This window comes from Prionailurus viverrinus, chromosome D4 (assembly GCF_022837055.1).
Source record: "Prionailurus viverrinus isolate Anna chromosome D4, UM_Priviv_1.0, whole genome shotgun sequence".
Classification (NCBI taxonomy): domain Eukaryota; kingdom Metazoa; phylum Chordata; class Mammalia; order Carnivora; family Felidae; genus Prionailurus; species Prionailurus viverrinus.
In genome coordinates, this window is record NC_062573.1 from 16771787 (window position 1) to 16794549 (window position 22763).

Below are 22763 nucleotides of genomic sequence, written 5' to 3' on the forward strand. Positions count from 1 at the left end.
TAGGGGCTTGAGTAGAGGCGGAAGGTGGCCCTTGCAGTTATCCCTCCTCCTCTCCTGCAGCATCAATTACCCCATTCTACGGAGTCATCCCATCAGCATATAGACATGCCTTAGTGTCTCTAAGTAAATGCCAGCTTTACTAACTTCCCAATTCCACCTCTCCTTCTAGCTATTCCCTATTTCTCTGCTTCCTGACACTACTGAGTTCTCTCCCTATCTTAGATACCCACTGATTATTCTATTTAAAAGAATGTGTTCTATATTTTATAAATAATATATATTTAATGTTGAAACTGCTTCTCAGATCATATTTACTGAAACGGGCTGCTTTGACAATAGTACTACATGATCTGCTGATCACCTTAGACAGTTGAAAAATGCCTCCCAAGTGCCACGGGCCACACACTTTTCTTATTTGTTGCAGACCAGTCTTCAGGTTTTAACCTGGATTTTGAAGTTTCGGGTATCTATGGCTACGCCATGCTAGATGGTGTGCTTCCACCTCTCCATGCTGTAACCTGCACCTTCTGGATGAAATCCTCTGACACCACTAACTATGGGACACCGATCTCCTATGCAGTTGAGAATGGCAGTGACAACACCTTCCTCCTGACCGATTATAATGGGTAAGCAAAACCATCAGGAAAGCCATACTCTGGATCTTATCCCGGCACCGGGTAGAACTGACATTGGGGATGGGGGACAGAGGAACAAGGGGGTCAGGTGCCCCAGCAGGACAGCGGAGTGACAATAATCAAACAGAACATTTGGGCAAGTTCTGTAAGAAAGTTTCAGGGATAGTACCTTCTGCATGTATTATGTTTTGCTATTTTCTAAGTATCACTTCATTTGATCTTCATAGTGACCTGAGGAACTCGTTTTACAGGTAGCAAAACAAAGTTTCAGAAGGACTAAATGATTCGCCCAAAATCTTACACCTTGGGAGTGGAAGAGCTAAGTCTCAGACTCTGACTCTTAACACTGACACTCTTTCTTTCACATATCAGAGCCTCTGTGGGTTGAAGGATTTCAGTGACATTACTGACCCATGCGACACACATATGTGGAGTATGAATCCACCTACAAGTTCAAGTGTACAAAATGATATTTCTTTATTTCCTTTTGGATCAATTAATTCCAACTGCAGGGCCCCATCTCTCTGGGCTGTCAGAAAGGCCATCCTCAGCTGTCTCTGCCTTCTTTTTCTATTGAGCACTTCCCTACCTTAGATTTTTGCAGATTGTCAAAACCCCACAGAGCTGTGTTAAAGAGCCACAGACTTGGCCAGGACTTTTGTCATCGGTCCTTTGTCCACACTGCTCTCCACTGGGCTGTGAACTGCCCCGGCTTCCGTGGCTCCTTCAGAATCACAGCTCTTTGCTGCGTGGAATCCTTACCTTCAATCTAGACAGATTCTGTGGTGTCCTTTCTCTGTCTGATCCTCCCAAATTTCTGTCCTGTTGCTACTGAGCAGGTTGCCAGCCCCACAGAGCTCCCTTCCCTCCCCTCAGTCCATGGGATGCTCACTATTCTGGTGGAAATCGCCCTGTCCTCAAACCCTATTCTTCTTAGTGGACCTGAACTTTCAGAAACAAAATCCAAGGTATTTGCAAAAAACAAAAAAAACCAAAACTCTCCTGAGGCAAAATACATATAAAGAGAGAATCTGTTACCCCCTTGAATAGCAGAAGGAAAAGGGGAAAACACAAAGGGGAAACAATTAATATTATAAAGATGCCATTTTTTTCCACAAACATCTTTGAATAGGGACAAAGAAGATACAGAAAGAGATATTTAACGGATTCTTATCTTCCTTATGAGTTTTCCCTAATTTTTTCTTTTTCTCCAATTACTTTTGAAGATAGTGTACTTTAAGCTGCTTCTTATCTTTGACATTCCCCAAAGTGACATGGTTGTTGGAACCCTCTTGTAGTTGGTCACCTTTGTTTAGTGCCAATTATGCTTTCTTTTGGAGCGACATACGTTGTCTGCCCTGTGACAGCTTCAGCAGCCCAGAGACAGAACTTCTTTCTGAGAGTCATCTGAAGCTTGTTCCTGGTCTTAGGAACACCCATTCAGAAGGAAGGAAACCAGTCTGACGTTTGTACAACTCTCATTCCTTCCATAATTGATTCACCGTCTCCAGGATAGACAGTTGGTGAATTATCTCACATTGTATCAGCTTCTCACATCATCCTAAGACTTCTTCCTACCCCTTCATGTTTAAGAAGCATAAATTAATTTTCAATGAACTACGATAAAGTATAATTTGTAAACCAAATCTGCCTCAATGAAATATGACTAAATGGAAGAAAAGAAGTAATGTTTTTGCTGGAAGTGCTTAAAGAACAAAAAAAGAAAAAGAAGAAAAATAGCAACATGTCTTACAGATGAGATTACAACATATGACTGATGACTCTATTGCCTGGAATCTTTTCACAGCTGGGTTCTTTATGTGAATGGCAAGGAAAAGATAACAGACTGTCCCTCCGTGAATGATGGAAGTTGGCATCATATTGCAATCACTTGGACAAGTGCTAATGGAGCCTGGAAAGTCTATATCGACGGGAAATTATCTGACGGTGGTGTGGGCCTCTCTGTTGGTTCAGCCATACCTGGTATGTCTTAGCTAAAGGAATGTAATTCTGTTTGACGCCAGACGTGCGGGTGCTTAGATGAACATCAAGTTTGCTGGTTTTGTTGTCCTTGGTTCTACACAAAGGTCAACAATTATCTCTCGATTTCTACTCCCTGATTATCCAGACTGTGAATTATTAGAAGCTTTTCCTAGGTGAGCTGTGGGACTCCCTGTGTAAGAAATGAGACTGGGGACTTAGAGTAAGACTAGCAAGATCCATGCTGAGGTAACAATGGATGGCTACAAAACTGTCTTCCAAGGAGGAGAGGAGTTGCTGGTGTGTTCCATTTGCTTATTTAGTTTCATGATCATGTACGTAGTATACAAGTATATCCAATATATAAACTGGAGCACTGCTAATAGTATCTCTCTTTAATGCCCTTTTTCACGGTGAGCCCAGCATCCTCCTATGCCGCCATCTTCCCAGCAATCCTTTAATGCCCTTTTTCAAATGGAACTCAAACTCTTTTCTAAAAGTACTTTTTAAAAGGTATTCAGAGAGTTTTTGTTTGAAGGAATGCAGAAGTATTAGGTGATACGGGGTTCTCAGTATTGTACGGGGCAATATGCTTGCTCTATCTGGATCCTTCTATGACATATATGAAGAGGAAAGGTTGGAGGTTCCCTGTAGTAAATAAGGAAAAATTAAAAGTGTTTCAACAGGAAGTGGCATTATTATCAGGTGAAGTGGGGTGTTGTTCCCTTTTTGTGTTTAAGTATTCTTACGTTCAACTATCTCTTCTCTGGATAGTGGGATTGCAGGTGGCTTTTATTTTCTTTTTTATTCTCTTCCCATATTTTGTAATGAACATGTATTTCCTTTATGGTAAAAAAAAAAAGGATCTGTATATTTTAAAAAAATAAACCATGATAAAAGAGAGAAAGTAGGTTAAAGGAATAGGAGAATAAAACCTGGAAACTGTAATAGTAACCATCCAAGGAGATGGTTGTCTGCCCACATCAGTATAAATGAATTTGAGTCCATAGAAATTGCAGAGCTCCAACTGACAGAGCTTAGTGAATAGATGGCTTCAGTTTGGGTGACTAGGTCTATTGAAGAGTCTCTTAGCTGAGAAAAGAATTCTAGGAAGAAGGACAGTTATCAGAGCAGAGGTTAGGAGTGAGGTAAGATTTTATATCTGATTTTAGACATGTTGAGTTTGAATTCTAATCACAGGAATACATGCAGCTAAAAACATAGGTTTTTACCATTTTATATCAAATTGACAGAGTTGTTTTTGATGATAGGAGGTGATTGGCAAGGATTCAGCGTGGCAGACTGTTAGAGATTGCTGATATGAAAATTGATACAGCCTTTCTGGGAAGCATTTTAGAAATTTTCATCAAGAACCTTAGAGAAACCCTGTGCATACAACCAACAATTCAACTACCAGGAATCAGATTAAAGGAAATAATCAATGATCTGAATAAGTGCTTATGTATCAATATATTTATCTCAGTGAAACTTTAGCACCAAACTTGGAAACAACTCCAGTATCCAATAAGAAATGGTTAATAATTAATTAAGCAAATTAGGAACTGTTGTACATTCATTAAAACTCATGAAATGAGAGCATGTTGAAGAAGAAAAGCAAGATTCTTTTTTAGCTCAGTGTTGAGCGTCCGGCTCTTGATTTTGGCTCAGGTCATGATCTGATGGTTCATGAGTTCAAGCCCTGCATCAGGCTCTGTGCTAACAGCTCAGCGCCTGCTTGGGATGCTCTCTCTCTGCCCCTTTCCCACTCACTCTCTCTCTCTCAAAAGAAATAAATATACATTTATAAATGAATTAATTAATTAAAAAAGAAGAAAAACAAGATTTGAACATTGTATATAGTATGATCCTTAGTTGTGTGTATTAAAATCTCTCTCTCCCACACATACAAATATACTAAAAAAATAATAAAAATAAATCCTAGAAGGAAATACACAAAACTGTTAAATGTTTTTTTCTGGGTTAGTAGAATTCCTTATGCTTTATTTTTCCAAATCTCCTTCTGTGCATGTATTAATTTTTAATGATTATTGTTATAAGAAAAAGATATAGTTTGGGAAGCCTTGAAAGGGGGTTCTTCACATACTAATTGGCAGGCGAGTAAGATTAGATGGGGAGATTGTTGAAGGAAGGAGCAAGGAGGCCAGGGGTGGAAGCCTGGGTGCATCAGCACCTTAAGAGGCAGGCAGACAAGAGAGATGAATGAGCAGAAAGGTTCGAGGAGAACCAGGAGAAGATGCTTTCATGTTCACCAAGTGGAATCAGCCTGGCTCCTGGCAGGAAGGGTAGCACACGCGAGGAGGATAAACTGACAAGAATTTAAGGAACGGACTGTTTTCAAAGGCGTGGTCAGGATTCAGAGAAGCAAAACATGACAATAAAACATCCATGACTAGCAACAATGGAATGGCACATTCGAGTAAACTCGAAGTGGCAAGGAGTGGGAGTTGTTGCCAGAACTTAGGCAAACCTGTGGTGCCGGAGAGAAATCACCCAGCAGAAACCATGACATTCGATAGAGAAAAAAAGCCTCCTCCAACCTTTTGCCTGGGACAAAGGCATCCAGGAAAACTAAACTTTTCTCTCATCCCACTTTCTTGCCTGAGCCGGTCCTTCCATTGGTCAGGGATAAACAGAAGCCAGAGGAGCAAGGCAGCCAGGTGGTGCCATCGATAGGTGTCAACCTTTGGGGGCACAAAGCAGAGATGAGAAGGGTGGCAGGTGTCTCTGGAGGAGCAAACACAGACCATCCAGTGCGTCTAGGAAGGACAGTTCAATAGAATGAAATAAATGTTCAACCACAACAGATGATACAGTGAAATCACCAGAGGAGAATATTAAAGACTTTCCATTGAGTTTGGTGATTAGGTAGGCCTGGCAAATGTAGAAGTTACCTTGGAATTGGTGATAGAAATGTAAGCACTGTAGGCTTAAGAAGAAAACAAAGAGCAGCTACTGGAAGCTTCTAGTAATTTCCCAGAAGAAAGGAGGAAAAACAGGACTTACTGCTGCCACAAAATATTACATGCATATTATGTATATGTGTGGTTCTTAATAGTTAAATATTTGTAAATCTAATATTTAAACCTTCTCTGACTATGTTCTAAGTTGCTTTATATAAAATACTGAATTTTTCCTTATTGGTAAAACACACAGTAAATGTAGGTAATTTGACTTTTCAGTAATTTTCCCTGATATGTTTATATTGGCAGTGCTTTCATTAATTTGGCATTTCAAGACTAACAGACATTAAGGTCAATTTTCCTCCCTATTTCTCTTGTCTCTTTAGGTGGTGGTGCATTAGTGCTTGGGCAAGAGCAAGACAAAAAAGGAGAGGGATTCAACCCAGCTGAGTCTTTTGTGGGCTCCATAAGCCAGCTGAACCTCTGGGACTATGTCCTGTCTCCACAGCAGGTCAATTCCATTTTCAGTGTATGACAGTAATGAGATACAAAGGTACAAACCTAGTACAACTGTGAACAGACTAATGATGCCATATCTTATTGCAACCTCTGGGTTTTCAAACTTGACCACCGAGATCATTTGATGCTACTACGGTCGTAGACTAAGCCAGGCGGAGGTTATCTACAGTGACTTTCAGCGAATCCCCTTTTCGGTTTCTTGGTGATGTTTTAAACTTTTATTAGACATGATTATTTTATGATGCCTTGTAATTTCAGGACTGTAGGGACACCCCCTGGTGGTCTAGTGGTCAGGATTCGGCGCTTTCAAAACTGTAGAGAATACTGCTTCAAATTCCTCTGTTGCAGAAATTGAGGGTTGGCACAAGATCATGCATAGAGATTAACAGATGAGCTAGTGGTTAAAGACAGTCTGGAGTCCAAAAGCCTGGGTTCAAATCCCAGTTCTACCACAGACGTGTAGTGATTATTTTGAATGTGTTACCCCATCTCTCTGAGCTTCAGTTTTCCATATCTGTGAAAGATGAACAAGCAAGCTTCAGTTTCCTTATCTGTGAAAGATGAGTGAATAGCATAGTACCTAGTAGAGTTTCGGCAGGATCGAACACAACACGGCATATACAGTCATGGTCTTGTTTGGCACAGAGCAAGGGCTTCATAAATGTCTGCCCTTATTACAGTGGCAGAACTTGCCTAGACCTCAGTTTACCCGCCTCTCAATCAGAGACAGAAAACAGGAGGATGAGGAATGGGGAACCTCTACAGCACTTCCACAAACTGTAAAGCTTTACACGAGAAATTCTATGTGTAGAATTTCAGGATTTCTGGCAACTGACGTATTTGGGAGAAGGAATGATGGGGTGGAGGAGAGAGAGGGAGGGAAGAGGCTTACCTGTTACCCCTGAAATCATACTGTACAAAAGCCTCCTTCCCTTTACCCTCCCCACTAAAATCTGTGAATGTTTTCAGCAGGACTAAATTAAGACATAATAACTCTGTCACATTGAGACAAGTAAGGTTGATCTAAAGACGTGTGTTTAAACTTTCAGGTGAAGTCACTGGCAACCTCATGCCCAGAGGAACTCCGTAAAGGAAATGTGTTAGCCTGGGCTGATTTCCTGTCTGGAATTGTGGGGAAAGTGAAGATCGATTCCAAGAGCATATTCTGTTCTGGTTAGAATTTCTTTCTTCTCTAGACTGCCATCCCTTGACCACTCCCGAGACTTTATGGCAAAAGGAGACAATTCCAAATTCCATGTTGGTCAAATAGTATGTGCCTGTCAGTCTGTTGTTTAACTACGAATTCGTCTTCACTCTAACCTTTATCCAAAGGATTCATTTTTTAATTCTTAAATACATGCTGTATAAGAGAGTACGAAATTCATCATGGAGGAAACTTGGACAATGGTAAAAGAAGATGAGGAAAATAGGACAAGAGGAGGGATACAGTTAATTTTTGAAATGCCACCAAAGTCCTGTCCTCCTGTTTGAGATGGACTCCACACTTCCTAGCAGCCTACTTTACAAGGAGTAAAGCAACGGACATTATAACCCATACACTGAATAATCAAAGTCTCAATGATTGTAAAATTCAGTGTATGTAAAGAAGTTCCTAAAGATGACCTAGAATTGGGGCACCTGGGTGGCTCAGTTGGTTAAGTGTCCGACTTCAGCACAGGTCATGATTTCACAGTTTGTGGGCTTGGGCCCCATGTCGGGCACTGTGCTAACCGCTCAGAGCCTGCAGCCTGCTTCAGATTCTGTGCTTCCCTCTCTCTGCCCCTCCCCTGCTCACACACTCTCTCTCTCTCTCTCAAAAATAAACATTAAAAAAAAAGATGTCCTAGAATTTGTGGGTTTTGATAGATTTCATTAATATTCCTAAAATACCACTTCTTCCTTTCAAAAAAAATACTCAGTGGGGAGCCTGGGTAGCTCAGTTGGTTAACGTCCAACTTTTGCTCAGGTCAAGATCTCACAGTCCATGAGTTTGAGCCCCGTGTCAGGCTCTGTGCTGGCAGCTCAGAGCCTGGAGCCTGCTTTGGATTCTGTGTCTCCCTCTGTCTCTGCCCCTCTCCCACACTCTTTCTCTCTTCCCTCTCTCTCTCTCTCTCTCTCAAAAATAAACATTAATTTTTTTTTAAATGTTCAGCTGACCTCTGCTGAAAGAGGAAAAGTGGTTGACTCAAATAGTTTTTTTGAGTAAATTTGCTTGCCAGTGATCTAGTCACGTGTTACCTTGTTTTAGTGTCAGTGGAGTGGCCTTTGGATGCTGCACAACACATGATTTGAAACTCTTGACCTAGCGATGCTGTTACAATGTCGCTGACGAGCTCTGGGCCTCTGTTCTTTGCCCTCAGATTGCCCATCTTTAGAAGGAACGGTACCTCATCTGCGAACTGTATCAACAGACTTAAAGCCAGGCTCCAAAATCAGTCTGTTCTGTGATCCAGGCTTCCAGATGGTCGGGAACCCTGTGCAGTACTGTCTGAATCAAGGACAATGGACGCAACCACTCCCCCACTGTGAACGTGAGCTGCCTTTGTTGAAGGCATTTCAGTAGCTCTTGAAAGATGTTGGACCATAAGAAATGTTTCAGGAATGCTGCATAAAAGCCTGGTGCACCACGGTAGCAAATACAGCAAATGTTCATTGAATAGTTCCTTCGTGTAACGAACTGTGCTGGCCACCATGAGGGAAATGGGTGGTGGAAATCCAAAGAGACACCCACCTGTGGCTGTACAGGTGCAGCAGGGAACTGGTTGGGAGGGAAAGACAGATCTGCGACCTGGAGTCCAAAGGGGGACGGGTTATGGCTGGGTGGGAAATAGGAAAAGATCCCTTGAGCTGGGTGCGTCCATTCATTTCTTTATTCAGCAATTTTAAAGCACCTACCATGTGCTAGACACAGGTCTATGTTCTAGGGATGTAGCATTGGAAGAAAGTCTCTTTCATGGAGTTTACATTGGAGTAGGAGAGACAGAAAATAACAAGTATTTTTTAAGTTATAATAAATAAGAAAAACAAGGGCCAGGAGTAAGGACTATGGAGAAAAATGAAGCAAGGCAGGGAAATACAAAGTGAGGGATTGGGTGGAGGCAGACTGCTGTTTTAGGTAGGGTGATCAGCAAAGTTTCTCCATAGCATCTATTCTCACTGACTTACATATTTATCTGTGGCTTGTTTCTCTACTCCCACTAGATAGTAAGCTCCACAGGGCAGGAGTTTATCTCCGGTTCATTACTGCAACGTTAGCGCCTCTGGCAGTGTCTAGTAGGACCTTCGTGAATATTTCTTCCTAACGAATGAAGTGCATGCCCACTCTGAGCCAGAGAGCACGCTAGATGCCGAGGGCACGGGCATGTCTACTGCCTGCTCCCCCTGCTAGCAGACTCTCCGTCTATGTTTGTGTGCAATGCAAAAGTCATGCTTAACTGAACTACTAGTTTAATATAAACAAAATGTCCTTTGAGCATGTTTCTCCTAACGTAGTTCTGTTCTTCCTGGTCACGTGGCAGGCATTAGCTGTGGGGTGCCACCCCCTTTGGAGAATGGCTTTTATTCAGCCGAGGACTTCCATGCTGGCAGCACAGTGACCTACCAGTGCAACAATGGCTACTATTTGTTGGGTGATTCGAGGATGTTCTGTACAGATAATGGGAGCTGGAATGGCATTTCACCATCATGCCTTGGTGAGATAAATCTTGGCAAGTACTGTGTGCGTTTATTCCAGCTCCATGAGAGACAGTCACCCCAAATCCCTGAGGCTCTCTTGTGACATTCCTTTGTTAACTTCATCTCATCCCAAGACACCCTGGACAAGCCATAGTGACCAAGCAGCTGTCCCTAGAGGTGCCAAAAATGTTTTAAATTGTTACCAGGCTCAACATCAAGACTATTTTTATCTCTCTGTTCTTCTATTTACCCACCTACAAACTGGGGAAATAGGTTTTTTTACTGTATGTAATTAACATACAGTGCAATATTGGTTTCAGGAGTAGAATTCAGTGATTCATCACTTACATACAACACCCAGTGCTCATCCCAACAAGTGCCCTCCTTAGTACCCATCACCCATCTAGCCCACCCCCCACCCCCCTCCCTCCATCAACCCATAGTTTGTTCTCTATCATTAAGTGTCTCTTGGGGTTTGTTTCCCTCTCTTCTCTTTTTCCCCCTTCCCATATACACATCATTTTTGTTTCTTAAATTCCGTATATGAGTGAAATAATATGGTATTTGTCTTTCTCTGATTGACTTATTTCACTTAGCATACTGCATTCTAGCTCCGTCCATGTCATTGCAAATGGCAAGATTTCATTCTGATGGCTGAGTGATATCCCATTGTATATATAAACCACTTCTTTATCCATTTATCAGTTGATAGACATTTGGGCCTTCCCCAGTTTGACTGTTGTTGATAATGCTGCTATCAATGTTGAGGTGCATGTACCCCTTCAAATCTGTATTTTTGTATCCTCTGGGTAAATACCTAATAGTGCAATTGCTGGATTGTAGAGTAGTTCGGAAATCGTAGCTTTGATTGCGTAACTGCAATGTGATCATTATTACTATATTTAAATTTTATGAAAATATATACAGTGTTATATGTTGATTTAAATATAAAAAATATAAAAATATATATTTTATATATAAAATATATATATATAATTATATATATGTTATATGTATATAATTATATATAAAATATAAAAAAATGCTTAATACATAAGAAGAATCAATCAACTTCACTACCTGTAAGCTGTCTTCATTTTAGATGTCGATGAATGTGCAGTTGGGTCAGATTGTAGTGAGTATGCTTCCTGCCTGAATACAAATGGATCCTACATTTGCTCCTGTATCCCACCCTACACAGGAGATGGCAAAAACTGTGCAGGTAACTAGTACGTGTGTAATTGGTAAGATTATTAATTTTTTATGTTTTTTAAAAACACAACACTATTTTCAAGTTCAAAGGACAGGTGGAGAAGATAAACCATCTTTAAAAAGACAGATAAGTAACGACTAAAGGAGCTTTACCTTAGCACTGTGCTATGCCCAGCTTCCCAGTCTCTGAAAACCAAAAGCCAACTATATCACCAGAATATTGAAGCAATATCTGCATAGTATGAGAATAATAGAGGGGATTTAGAACATAATCTGGCCTCTAAAGCCTCAATCGGAGCAAAGAAGATACTTTGCCATCAGTATCTTTCCTCTGCCTCAGCCACACAGAATTATATTGTTGAAAAAAAGGGACATCTTGCCTTATCACATCTCTGTATTTTGTGGTAACTCTGATAAAACGAGCCCATCCCTCAACCCACTGATGTCTTTCTGCATTTATTGAGAGAAAGCAACTCCCAGAAAATAGTAAAACAGAAAGTGAAGAGGAATTCTCAAAATCAAGTCTTATAATGGCGCTTACTTTCTCAGAGGCTTTAAAGTCCTTGACTTACATAGCCATAATGACCTTTAGAAAGATTGAATCAATGTGTCTTCCCCTTTTGAGAATTTGAGTATTATATTTACTCCTATCCAGCTCTAGCCTCAAATATCCCTTTAACTTATTTCTCTCCCTAGAAAAGGTGACCAACCTCAAATCTGTACGTAGGAGGGGTCTCTGACCCATAGCCTGTTTGGAAAGGGAGTTTGAGAACTTTCCTCAAATATGCTTAGGTATTGCCTTTACATCAATTTGAGAGAAAGTCAGTTGCGCTTAAAAAGTAGGTATGAGGTTGGGCGAGGTAGGAGGAGCTAACGTTCTTCTAATAAATGCCCTGGTACCACCGCTACTTCCCCAACAAACAACTCCCTTTGCAGCCAGATCAATTTTGTATATTTTTGTTAGTCATTGATGTTCCAAAATATTGTTGTTTAAATGCCTATTAAATATATGTTCTGTGGGTTTGCCTGGGTGGCTCAGTTTGTTGAGCGTCCAACTCTTGATTACGGCTCAGGTCATGATTCCAGGGTTGTGGGATCAAGCCCCGCATTGGGCTCCATGTGGGGCCTGCTTAAGAATCTTTCTCTCTCCCTCTGCCCCTCCCCCATTCACTTATTAGCTCTCTCTCTTTCTCTTTCTCTCTGTCTCTCTCTCTGAAAAAACAAAAACAAAAACGTTCTGGTCTAATGTCCAGCATATCCCACACCTCCATGCATCTCCCTTCAAAAGTTTTTTTCCAAAAAATTTAACTGGTACTTTAATGGTAGTGAAACTCTTTTGCTGTGAGACCTTGCATGGTTGTGTGAACACCACTTATTTCCCCACAAAAACTTGTTCTTCCTTTCAAGAACCTATAAAATGTAAGGCTCCGGGAGATCCAGAAAATGGCCACTCTTATGGTGAGACTTATACAGTGGGCGCCGAAGTCACATTCTCGTGTGAGGAAGGATATCAGCTGATGGGAGTGACCAAAATCACATGTCTGGGGTCTGGAGAATGGAGTCATCTGATACCATATTGTGAAGGTATGTGTAGTAAATTCACCATGTTCGTGGCATTGGGCAGCACTAGAGATTTAAAGTGTAGAAATGTCACGTGTTAAGTGTATCAATATTCTTCGTATTTAAAGCCCAACGATTAGGTTCATCTTTAAACGTGACAAGATAACCTAGAGCTGCTCTGGAGCTTTTAGAGATTTTTGTACACACTAGCAAAGACAAACAGTACCTTCTTTGTTTTTCCACCTTTAAGCTGTTTCCTGTGGTGTACCAGCTATTCCAGAAAACGGAGGCTTTGATGGCTCAGCATTTACCTATGGCAGTAAAGTAACATATCAGTAAGTGCGTAAGATTAAAACTGCATTGTAGGGGGCACCTGGGTGGCTCAATCAGTTGAGTGTCCGACTTCGGCCCAGGTCTTGATCTTGCAGTTCATGAGTTCGAGCCCTGTGTCAGACTCTGTGCTGACAGCTCAGAGCCTGGAGCCTGCTTCAGATTCTGCGTCATCTCCTCTCTGCCCCTCCCGTGCTTATGCTCTGTCTCACTCTCTCTCTCTCTCAAAACTAAATAAACACTAAAAAATTTTCTTTAAACTACATTGTATACATTGTTGACGACATGATGGCTGTGATATAATGCTGAAAGAAAGGGAGAAGAAGAATCCCAGAGGATGTTTTTGAATTAATATGGAATTAATTTAATTATGTCTAGTATGAAGAAATCTAATTTAATAACCTAATGGGTAGTCCTATCTAGAATCCTTAAATTCCTCGACCAGTCACCTATTCTTGTCCCCAGCATCTCCTTGAGGTGTTCTGAGAATGTATGTCATAGAGGAAGGCCATGCAAGCTGATGAATATTCTTGGTTATAAGCTGGAGTTTTGTCTCCAGACCCAATATCTCAGGCACTTGTGCTAAACCAGACCATTCTCAAATTAGGAATTGTCTGTTTGCAGCTACTAATCCATGGCACAAACTGGAGGCAAGCCAGATTCTTTATTTTTCTACTTATCACTCAGCAGGGTCCCTGGGGGAAGATGTACAATATTCAACCTTAAAAAAAAATAATTTCAAAGCATTATTTCAGTAGGAAAAAAAAGGACTCCTCCAATAAATCGTAAGGTGTAAATCCTCAATATTTTTAAAGGTTCTGGTGCTCATAAAATGATGCAAAATAAAGCAAAGTATATTCAGTAATTTTCCTTTATCTTCTTTAGGTGTAATAAAGGATATACTCTGGATGGTGCTAGAGAATCATCCTGTCTTGCTAGCGGTTCTTGGAGTCATTCTCTTCCTGTGTGTGAACTGGTCAAGTGTTCTAGCCCCGAAAACATAAATAATGGGAAATATATTTTGAGCGGGCTTACCTACCTTTCTACTGCGTCATATTCGTGTGAGAGTGGATACAGGTAAAGTCCGTAGACACCAGCCAAGCTGCCTATAATACCCTGTTACTCGTTATTCACTCAGTAGATTTCATTTGTATATGACTAGCTGACTTTAAATACAAATTTCTAAATGTAACAGATCGTCTCAAATTTGTATGCTTCCTGAAGACTAGTTTATAGTGCTAGGAATGCCTAGAAAAATACTCCACCTAACTTTGACTCTGGGAGCTCTAGGTCAGTTACTATAAGCATTCAGTCATTAAACATAAAAGCAAAAAGCATTTGCGAAGTAAAACACAATATCTGGATTTGGGGAGGGTGGTAAATAACTCACCACGCTTATACTCAACATTGCATGGAATGTTCCAAAAAACATGTCAAGGTAAGGGCCCAGGTTCTTAATACTGTAAGAGGTTGGTTTGATTAATGGTGTGTGAGGGGATGTATGTTCAAACAGAAGGGACAATAGAGAGAGGTTGTAGTCATAAACTTGGCCAACAGGATCTGAAGTGAAACATATCCAGTGACCAGAAAGTAGAATGATACAGACAGTCAGAATCAGGTTGGCAAGCAAAGGTGGGTAAGCCACGCCCTTGGGATGTAAGGTTTGTAAATCAAAGGAAGACCAGAGGTCAGAGTCGTGAGCAACGCACGGTCAGGTGCCCAGGCTCATGCCCGTTGACTTCAGTTACCATGACTTCCTGAGTGTCTGCCTCAGTTACTGCTGGATCCCAACCAGCCCATTAACCCCTTCTCATCCCGGTAACCTATTTGTGAGGTCTGGAGTGCCCTATGCCACCACCAGTGAGCACATTTTATTTTGCAGCTGAGACCCTAAGCCCATTCATTATTATAAACACCCTGGAGCCTGCTCGGGTTTCCCCTGCTTTTATGTAATCCTCTCCATAGCAGTGAATTATTAGCCAATGAAAGAGGTGGCATCATTCTTTCCTGTAGCTTACAGGGCCCTTCTGTCATTGAATGCTCGGCATCAGGCAGCTGGGACAGAGCGCCACCTACCTGCCATCTTGTCGTCTGTGGAGAGCCGCCGGCAATCAAAGATGCTGTCATCACTGGGAGCAACTTCACTTTTGGGAACACTGTCACTTACACTTGCAAAGAAGGGTGAGTAACCCTATGAGGGAAAGAAACACTGGGAGCCTCGAGGGAGCGGATGTACCCCCAACTGTGGAGATGGGCTCCATTGGACACTAAATTAAATTTCTTGGCAGCCAAAGCCACAGAGAGTTTTATGCTCTTGTTTCCTGACAGCAGAAAGGGAGCATATTCTCCTGTGGGAACAGTGTTTTCCTGGAATTAGAGTAATTTATCAAATTAGGCCTTGAATAATGGATATTGGGCAGCGCAGTGGAAAATATCTTTATACCTTTCTTAGAGATGAGAAAAACACATTTAAATAGGCAGTTGCATATTTATCTTCTGCAAACCTGAAGGCAAGACTTTAAGTCACAACATAAAGGTGACATGTCCACAGGGACAAAAGATAATAGAGTTCAGGTTGTTATATTTTTAATGATCTCGTATCATTCAGAGATAAATTTTGAAAAACGAGGAAGCAGGTTACAAAGAGCTTTCACACTCACTGTTTCATATGATCCTCCCCAAACTGTGGAAGTGCAGAGAAAGGGGGGGGGGGCTCACTCTGGGAGGGTGGTCTGCTTAAGATCTCAGGCAGGCAACAAGCAAGTGAAGGAGAATCCCGGCTCCTCTGACGTGCTTGCTCCCCCCCCCTTGCTTCTTCAAGAAATATTTTCACCATTAATAGTGCTTTCACGCTCCAGATTTACAGCAGGTGTTTTTCACACAGTTGGACGCAGCAACAGCAGAAGAGTTGCTGCTTTCTGGATTTGCATCTCAGCTCTGTCATTCACTGTGTGGCTTTGGGGGAAAGCTCTGGGCTTCAATTGTCCTTCATAAAAATAATCTCATTAAAGGCTCACACTTCTTATGGATACTGTGAGGAATAAAATGGTATCATGCCTAGCCTAATCAGAAAAAACAAAAAACAAAAAAGGGTCACCTGGATGGTTCAGCTGGTTAGGCATCCGACTTGGGCTCAGGCCATGATCTGTCTGTGGGTTCGAGCCCCATGTCAGGCTCTGTGCTGACAGCTCAGAACCTGGAGCCTGCTTCAGATTCTATGTCTCCCTCTCTCTGCCCTTCCCCTGCTCACACTCTGTCTCAAAATAAAAAATAAACATTAAAAAAATTTCAATTAAAAGAAAAAAAAACTTAATTCAACAAACCTTGCCATTATTATGACTGGCGCACAAATGACAGTGAAGTTTCTATTCTACCATAGAAGCTGAAGTTCATTTCACCTGGGTTGAAGACAGTCCCGGGAATACAGGACTGCCAGCAGGTGGCGACAATATTTTTTTTTGCAAAAAGCTCCTGAGAGTCAAACACTTGAATAGCCGATAGAGATCCCAAACCTGGACACCTTCTTAAGTAAAAAATATATTTTAAAAAATTACCCAAAAATAGGGATGCCTGGGTGGCTCACTCAGTTAAGCGCCGGACTTTAGCTCAGGTCATGATCTCACAGTTCGTGGGTTTGAGCCCTACATTGGGCTCTGTGCTGACAGCTCGGAGCCTGGAGACTGCTTTGAATTCTGCCTCTCTTTCTCTCTCTCTCTGTCTCTCTTTCTCTCTCTCTGCCCCTCCTCCATTCACGCTCTGTCTCTGTCTCTCTAAAAAATAATAAATAAATATCAAAAAACGTTTAATTACCCAAAGGTAAATGGTAGTAGTTACTGTATTTCTTCCCAGAATTTTGTCTACAAATATTTTTCAATATTAAAGATCACTCTATAGATGCAAATTAACATTTTTCTTCTTTTCTTTATGAATAATTCACCTAAAATATGTCACAAGAGTTCTGAGTCTGCCTAATGTTAAGTCTATATATTATACAAAAGGATTTTATTAAAAGTACTATAGGCAGTGGGGCGCCTGGGTGGCGCAGTCGGTTAGGCGTCCGACTTCAGCCAGGTCACGATCTCACGGTCCGTGAGTTCGAGCCCCGCCCCGCATTAGGCTCTGGGCTGATGGCTCAGAGCCTGGAGCCTGTTTCCGATTCTGTGTCTCCCTCTCTCTCTGCCCCTCCCCCGTTCATGCTCTGTCTCTCTCTGTCGCAAAAATAAATAAACGTTGAAAAAAAAAATTAAAAAAAAAAAAGTACTATAGGCAGTAATAAAAATTACAACAAATCCATACATTCATAGAGGGTTTACATTCCTCAGAGGACTTTCACATGAAGTATCTCATGTGCCCCCTTCTACAACAATGAAAGTTTGGCAGAATAAATAGTATTCCAGCTTTATAGTTAAAACATGAAGGTATTGGGCCACATTATCTTACCTATTCCTCCTGGTTTACGCAAGTGGACACTCTGTGGGAGATTTCATCCCATTGAAAAGATGGAAACCGAATCTACCCACCTAAATTGCATAGCTGTTAGAAGGCCTGAGAACAGTTTTAAGAAAGTGCTTTAAACATGCATGAAGTGCTATGTGTAAAAATGGCTGTTTTATTTTCTCTATCACCATTATTGCTGTATACAGTGATAACGTTTTAATAATTTAGGGGGCAACTATCTTAAATAGTTAATCAAATTAATAGAAAGTACCTGCAGTCACAAATCACTGCCCATCTACATTTTGTTCTAAACGAAAAACATCAAAAACTATTAAGAGATAGTTTTCATTTTTTTTCTGAAAGCAAAGTTTAGGCGAGAGGAAGAACATTGATGCCCCTTTGCATACCCTCACTCCTCTTTGGGATGCTACAGGGAGGGCCAGAAAGAAAGAAAGCCTTTGTACTCCTCTTTTGTCTGGCCAAATGGCCAATGAGACATTTGAAATATACAGAAAACCACAAAAAGTCATTAATCTCTGTTTAAAGTTACTGGGCATCCATTCTTGAGCGACAAGTACATATTAATTTTTTTGCCATAGTTATAATAGCTTTCTTTTCATGAAAGAAATACAGTATGAAGTAAAAATAATACAGTAAAGTACCTCAAATGTAACGAGAAGCCGTCCTCGTCACTTTCCCATTCTCCCCGAAGTAACAAATGTTCGTTTTCCCCTTATTCCATATGTATGTCTCCATAAACAATGTTCTATTGATTTGTGTCTTTCAATTTCTGAATATGACTCTTAGTACTCTTAAGTGTCTTTTTGAAGCTTGAGTTTTGCTTACCACGTGTTTTACACTCTTCTCTATTGATACGTGTAAATTAACAGAATTCATCTTGACTACTATAAGGTATTCCCTTGGAAGAATGAACTATCTGTAAGTCACCCGTTTCTCTACTCGTAGAAGGTTAATTTGTTTCCACTTTATTTGCTGATGTAACCGTTCTGAAGTAAATATCAGATGCACATGTTTCTTGGTACATATGAGTGAGACTGTTTCTGGCTCAGACACCAAGAATTAGTGTTATGTCATGAAATATGCATATTTTAAACCTTAGGAGATATTATTTGATATCTATCAGTTGTTTACTTTATATTTGTGTGTGTGTGTGTGTGTGTGTGTGTGTGTGTGTGTTTGTCAAATTTAAGGAGTCATCCCTACCCTGAGGTCATACTGAATATCTTTGCCTTTCTTCTGAACAACTCAAAGATCTTGGAAAGCATGAATAACTTCTGTCTCCCCTCTCATCTTAAACGTTTCATCACTATTTTATTTCCCTTTTTTTTTACAACTTTCCAAATTAGTAATTTTTTAATATAGTCAGTGCTTATTTAGGTTTACTCACATTTATTAATCTCTTCATCACCATTGCTTTTTGCATCCCATTCCTTAATTCTGGGTTTAATATTTCTACTTCCTAAAGTATATTCTTTACATTTTTTTTTCACCAAACGTATGTTCTACAATCTTTGTCTAAAAATAATAGTACTTTACCTTTGCTCTTGAATTACAGTTTAGCTGGATATACGAGTCTACACTTATAGTTTTCTTACATACACATTTTTGAAAATATTATTCCATTGCCTTATGACTGCTAATGTTGCTATTGAGGATTCCATCATCAGTCTGCTTGGGGTTCTTAACCAGGGGCAGTGTTGCCCACCAGGAACATTTGGCAACGTCTGGAGACTTTTTTGGTTGTCACAGTTGAGGGGAAGGTGCTCCTAGCTCTCATGGATAGAGTCTAGGGATGCTGCTAACCAGCCTATAATGCATAGACCAGCAGCCCAAAACCCAGAAGTGTCCAGCCCAAAATGTCAGTAGTGCGGAGATCGAGAAATTCTGAATGAATTGTTGTTCCACTATAAGTACTATCTTTCCCCTTTGGCTTTTTTATTTTTAATATGTCTTTGTTGTTTTAGTATTTCCTTATGATATGACTAAAAATGTGTTATATTGTCATTCATCTTGTTCAGGACTCATTGTACTTCTTACCTCTGAAAATTCACATCTTTCACCAATTTTGGAATATTCTCAGCTATTTTAACTTCAAATATTCCCTCCTCTTCACTTTCGCTTTTCTCTGTTTCTTTAAGCCTTATGTATTAGACCTTTCCTTTCTCTCTCCGTGTTTATTAGTCTGTCACATTTTCCATCTGTTTATAAACTTGGGCTGCAATTTGGGTAATTTTCTCACATATATCATCTAGTTTACAGTTTCTACTATCTGTAATCTGCTTTTAAATGAGTCCATCAATTTTTTTTTAAATGTACTTTATATATTTTTGCTTCTAGAATTTATATTTGTTTATTTTTCAAATATTTCTTTTTGAATAACTTTTAAATATCTTTTCTTTTTAAATATCTTTTCCTTTTTTGATAGGATTTTGTGTCTTTTTGTCCTTAATTATTTCAACATACTTATTTAATATAGTTTTTTAATGTTAGAACTTTTTTTACTGTCTCAATTTGTTGGTACTCTAATCTCGCTGTTTGTTCTGCCTGCTGACTGATTCATGATGAAAAACATGATCATGTATGTTTTGTAATTTCATATTGTGTCCTTAGAGTAAGCAAAACTTGTTTTATCCATGACAATCCCTTATGGTTTAAGTATGTGGATTATTTTTTCTATCAGGAACCCAGGGGATATCACCAGATAAGAACCCAATTTTACATTAATGTACAAATTTGAAGGCTTTCCATATAAAGTAAATAGTATAAATTCTAACATCAAATCCACGTGAGATGAGACCCAGGGACTACTACCTTAGCAGGGACTTTTTATTTACCCACCCAGGGCCCCAACAAATACAGAGATCTCACTTTTCCTCTCACTGGGCCTTTAGGTGGAATTTTTCTAGTGAATATCCTTTCAATGACTGTCCTTGTAGGACAAAGATCCATGTCCGATACTTGGCTGCTCCCCTGTTTCAACTCCAAAGTTATATTTCCTACCACCTCTTCTTCCCTTCCCTGTCCAATCCATGGCAATTGCATCATCCAGTCACAGGCTTACTTCTCTGTTAATTCCCTCCTTATTTCTGGCATGTGCATAATAACTTTTGTTATATTCCGTCAAATATGGTAGAGGGAAGGTTTCAGACTGTGGCATGGCCAGAAGTAGAAGTTCTGTCTGTGCACTCCTTTTCTGTTTCTTCCCCCAAGGAATTGATTGGCATAGGCCAGCATGCACTGTGTCTTCCAGGATGGCATCACTGTGTTCAAGTGATGGCTTATGTGCAATGGGCCTGTTTGGCGGTCTCTTTCTGCTTCCCAAGATCCTGCTGGCTTGATATGAGGATTAGAGCCTCTTTCTTTCTCCAGCTGCCTCAACTCCCACTGCCCTGCACACTGTGTGAGCCACCCAGGCCTGCTTAGTGAGTCCACATACACACATTCTTGCTTCAAGTCTCAGCATTGTTTCTTCTCATATTGGCGTTGTCCTTTGTACAGACCTTTCCTTGAAATAAGGGGGAGTGAACCGCTCTCAACTCTAGATGGAAGAGCCGATACTTTAGGAGACAGGAGTGGGAAGATGAGTGTCAGGGAAAGAAAGAAGCAGGAAGTGGATTTCTGCCCCCTGCCCTAAAATTGGTCTTTAAAATTCACCTTTTATCAAAATACTGGGCTGGAAGTGTTCAGCTGTCTGCCCAAGTTAATAAAATGGTAACTTGTCTCTCATTTTCCTTTTCATCGTTATGTGTCTGCTCTTTTGATAAGAAGCTCAGAGGGAAAGAAGAGTCATTGATATCCTAAAATCCTAATAGAATGTTTCCCTTTGGTTCGTCTTTAATTATATAGATTTTTAAATTCAATTACTGAATATACTAAGATAAAAATTTTGATCATTTTTAATTGGAAACAGAATTAACTGCTGATGGAAATTTATACTTTCTACCGTTCTTATTAAATTGCGGCTCTTTACATATCTAGTATGCTGCTATTTTAAGGCTCTTTTAAGGTTCTTCTTTTAAAAAGAGAAGAGCTAACAATCCACTGGGGAGCTCTCTCATAAAGCTTCACACATGCTCCCTTAGTAGGCTTCCACTCAGTGTGTGAAGCAAATCACTGAAAATTGCATCTGAAGACTACTCTGCCCATTTTCAAAGAATTTTTCAACATTATTCCAGAAAGATGCTAATGAATTACAGCAAATGCATCCTGGAGTATTCCCTTCTATGACATCACTGTAATACCAATGGGTCATTTTTCCTTGGAATTACAGAGTAAAACAATTTGTTATATAATACATAGGCCCTTATTTTTAAATGAGGGTCTGTAATAGTGTCCCCAATGTCTCTTGAATGAGAATACAATATGTCACAGAATATTAAATGTTCCAGCACTTTAGATTTGTGCCAATTCCAGTGTTCCTGCTTTGCTGGCCAAAATAGGGTGTGTGTCATCATCTGTACAAAACTGTTTGTTTTTTAAATGATTCTTTTAAACAAATGAGCAGGTGAAATATGTTCCCCAGAAACCATAACACACCTTCAGACTCCAAACATAAGGAAGTAATGCAGCAGTCGGATCAGAGACCAATTATAATTCAATCTAGACAATAGTTAACTCCTCTTTTTTTTTTTTTGTCATTTGGAAAATATATCCTTTAGCATCTTGAAAGACTACCTGACATATTTTGAAGATCGTTTTTTTGTTTTTATTTTGTTTTCAAAGAGAGGGTGCATGTGAGCAGTGGAGGGGCAGAGGGAGAGGGAGAGAGAGTCTCAAGCAAGCTTCATGCTGTCAGCGCACAGCCCCATGCAGGGCTCAGTCTCACGACTGTGAGATCATGACTTTAGCTCAAATCAAGAGTCAGACACTTAACTGACTGAGCCACCCAGGTGCCCCGGAAAAGTTGTTTTTTTTTTTTAATAAATCTCAACCCCCATCTTTATTGAATATTTTATCTGTTCTCAAGTACTAGCTTTGGTTTCACTTCTTGAAACTACTCAGGATAAATTTTTTCGCACCTTTGAGTATTAATAGCTTGGTCCTGAGGTTCTCCCACAAAGAGATCATTAGAGATAATGGGGAGTATTCAGGAAAAGATCCCAGCCCTTCACACATCTCCTGACTGAGAAAGGATCCCTTACTCTGGTGCCGAGAGACAGACATTTCAGCCAACTCAGCCTCCAGTCTGCTCTTGTTCCTCTTAAATGGTTGTGATTACAAGCCTGTTCCTCTCAGAGTCACTCTCTGAGCTTATTTTGTAGGTCTTCAGTCCATTTTCAACCTTGGTACCCAAAGCCATAATACACACTGACACGTGCAAATTAGAACATAACAGAGATAAAAATGCCAAATCGAGAGGCTGACACATACATACAAAGATAAAAGTGTATTTCATTTCTCTTCTCTTTCTAAATAAATGAGCTTCTAGAAATCAGTCATCCTTTAAGGATGTCACCATTGACTCATTCAACTT

General features: G+C 40.2%; 1 protein-coding gene across 3 annotated transcripts in view; it reads left to right on the forward strand.

Annotated features, from left to right (window-relative positions):
• The window catches only part of SVEP1 (sushi, von Willebrand factor type A, EGF and pentraxin domain containing 1), a 199200-nt gene that overhangs the window by 119585 nt on the left and 56852 nt on the right, over positions 1-22763 (forward strand). For all 3 annotated transcript variants that reach the window (XM_047830252.1, XM_047830251.1, XM_047830253.1), the window contains exons 26-36: positions 425-626; positions 2443-2618; positions 5923-6047; positions 7105-7228; positions 8416-8586; positions 9574-9747; positions 10833-10952; positions 12350-12526; positions 12753-12837; positions 13718-13909; positions 14846-15013. In XM_047830252.1, the coding sequence (XP_047686208.1) occupies positions 425-626; positions 2443-2618; positions 5923-6047; positions 7105-7228; positions 8416-8586; positions 9574-9747; positions 10833-10952; positions 12350-12526; positions 12753-12837; positions 13718-13909; positions 14846-15013 (1714 nt within the window). The remainder of the gene's footprint in view (positions 1-424; positions 627-2442; positions 2619-5922; positions 6048-7104; positions 7229-8415; positions 8587-9573; positions 9748-10832; positions 10953-12349; positions 12527-12752; positions 12838-13717; positions 13910-14845; positions 15014-22763) is intronic.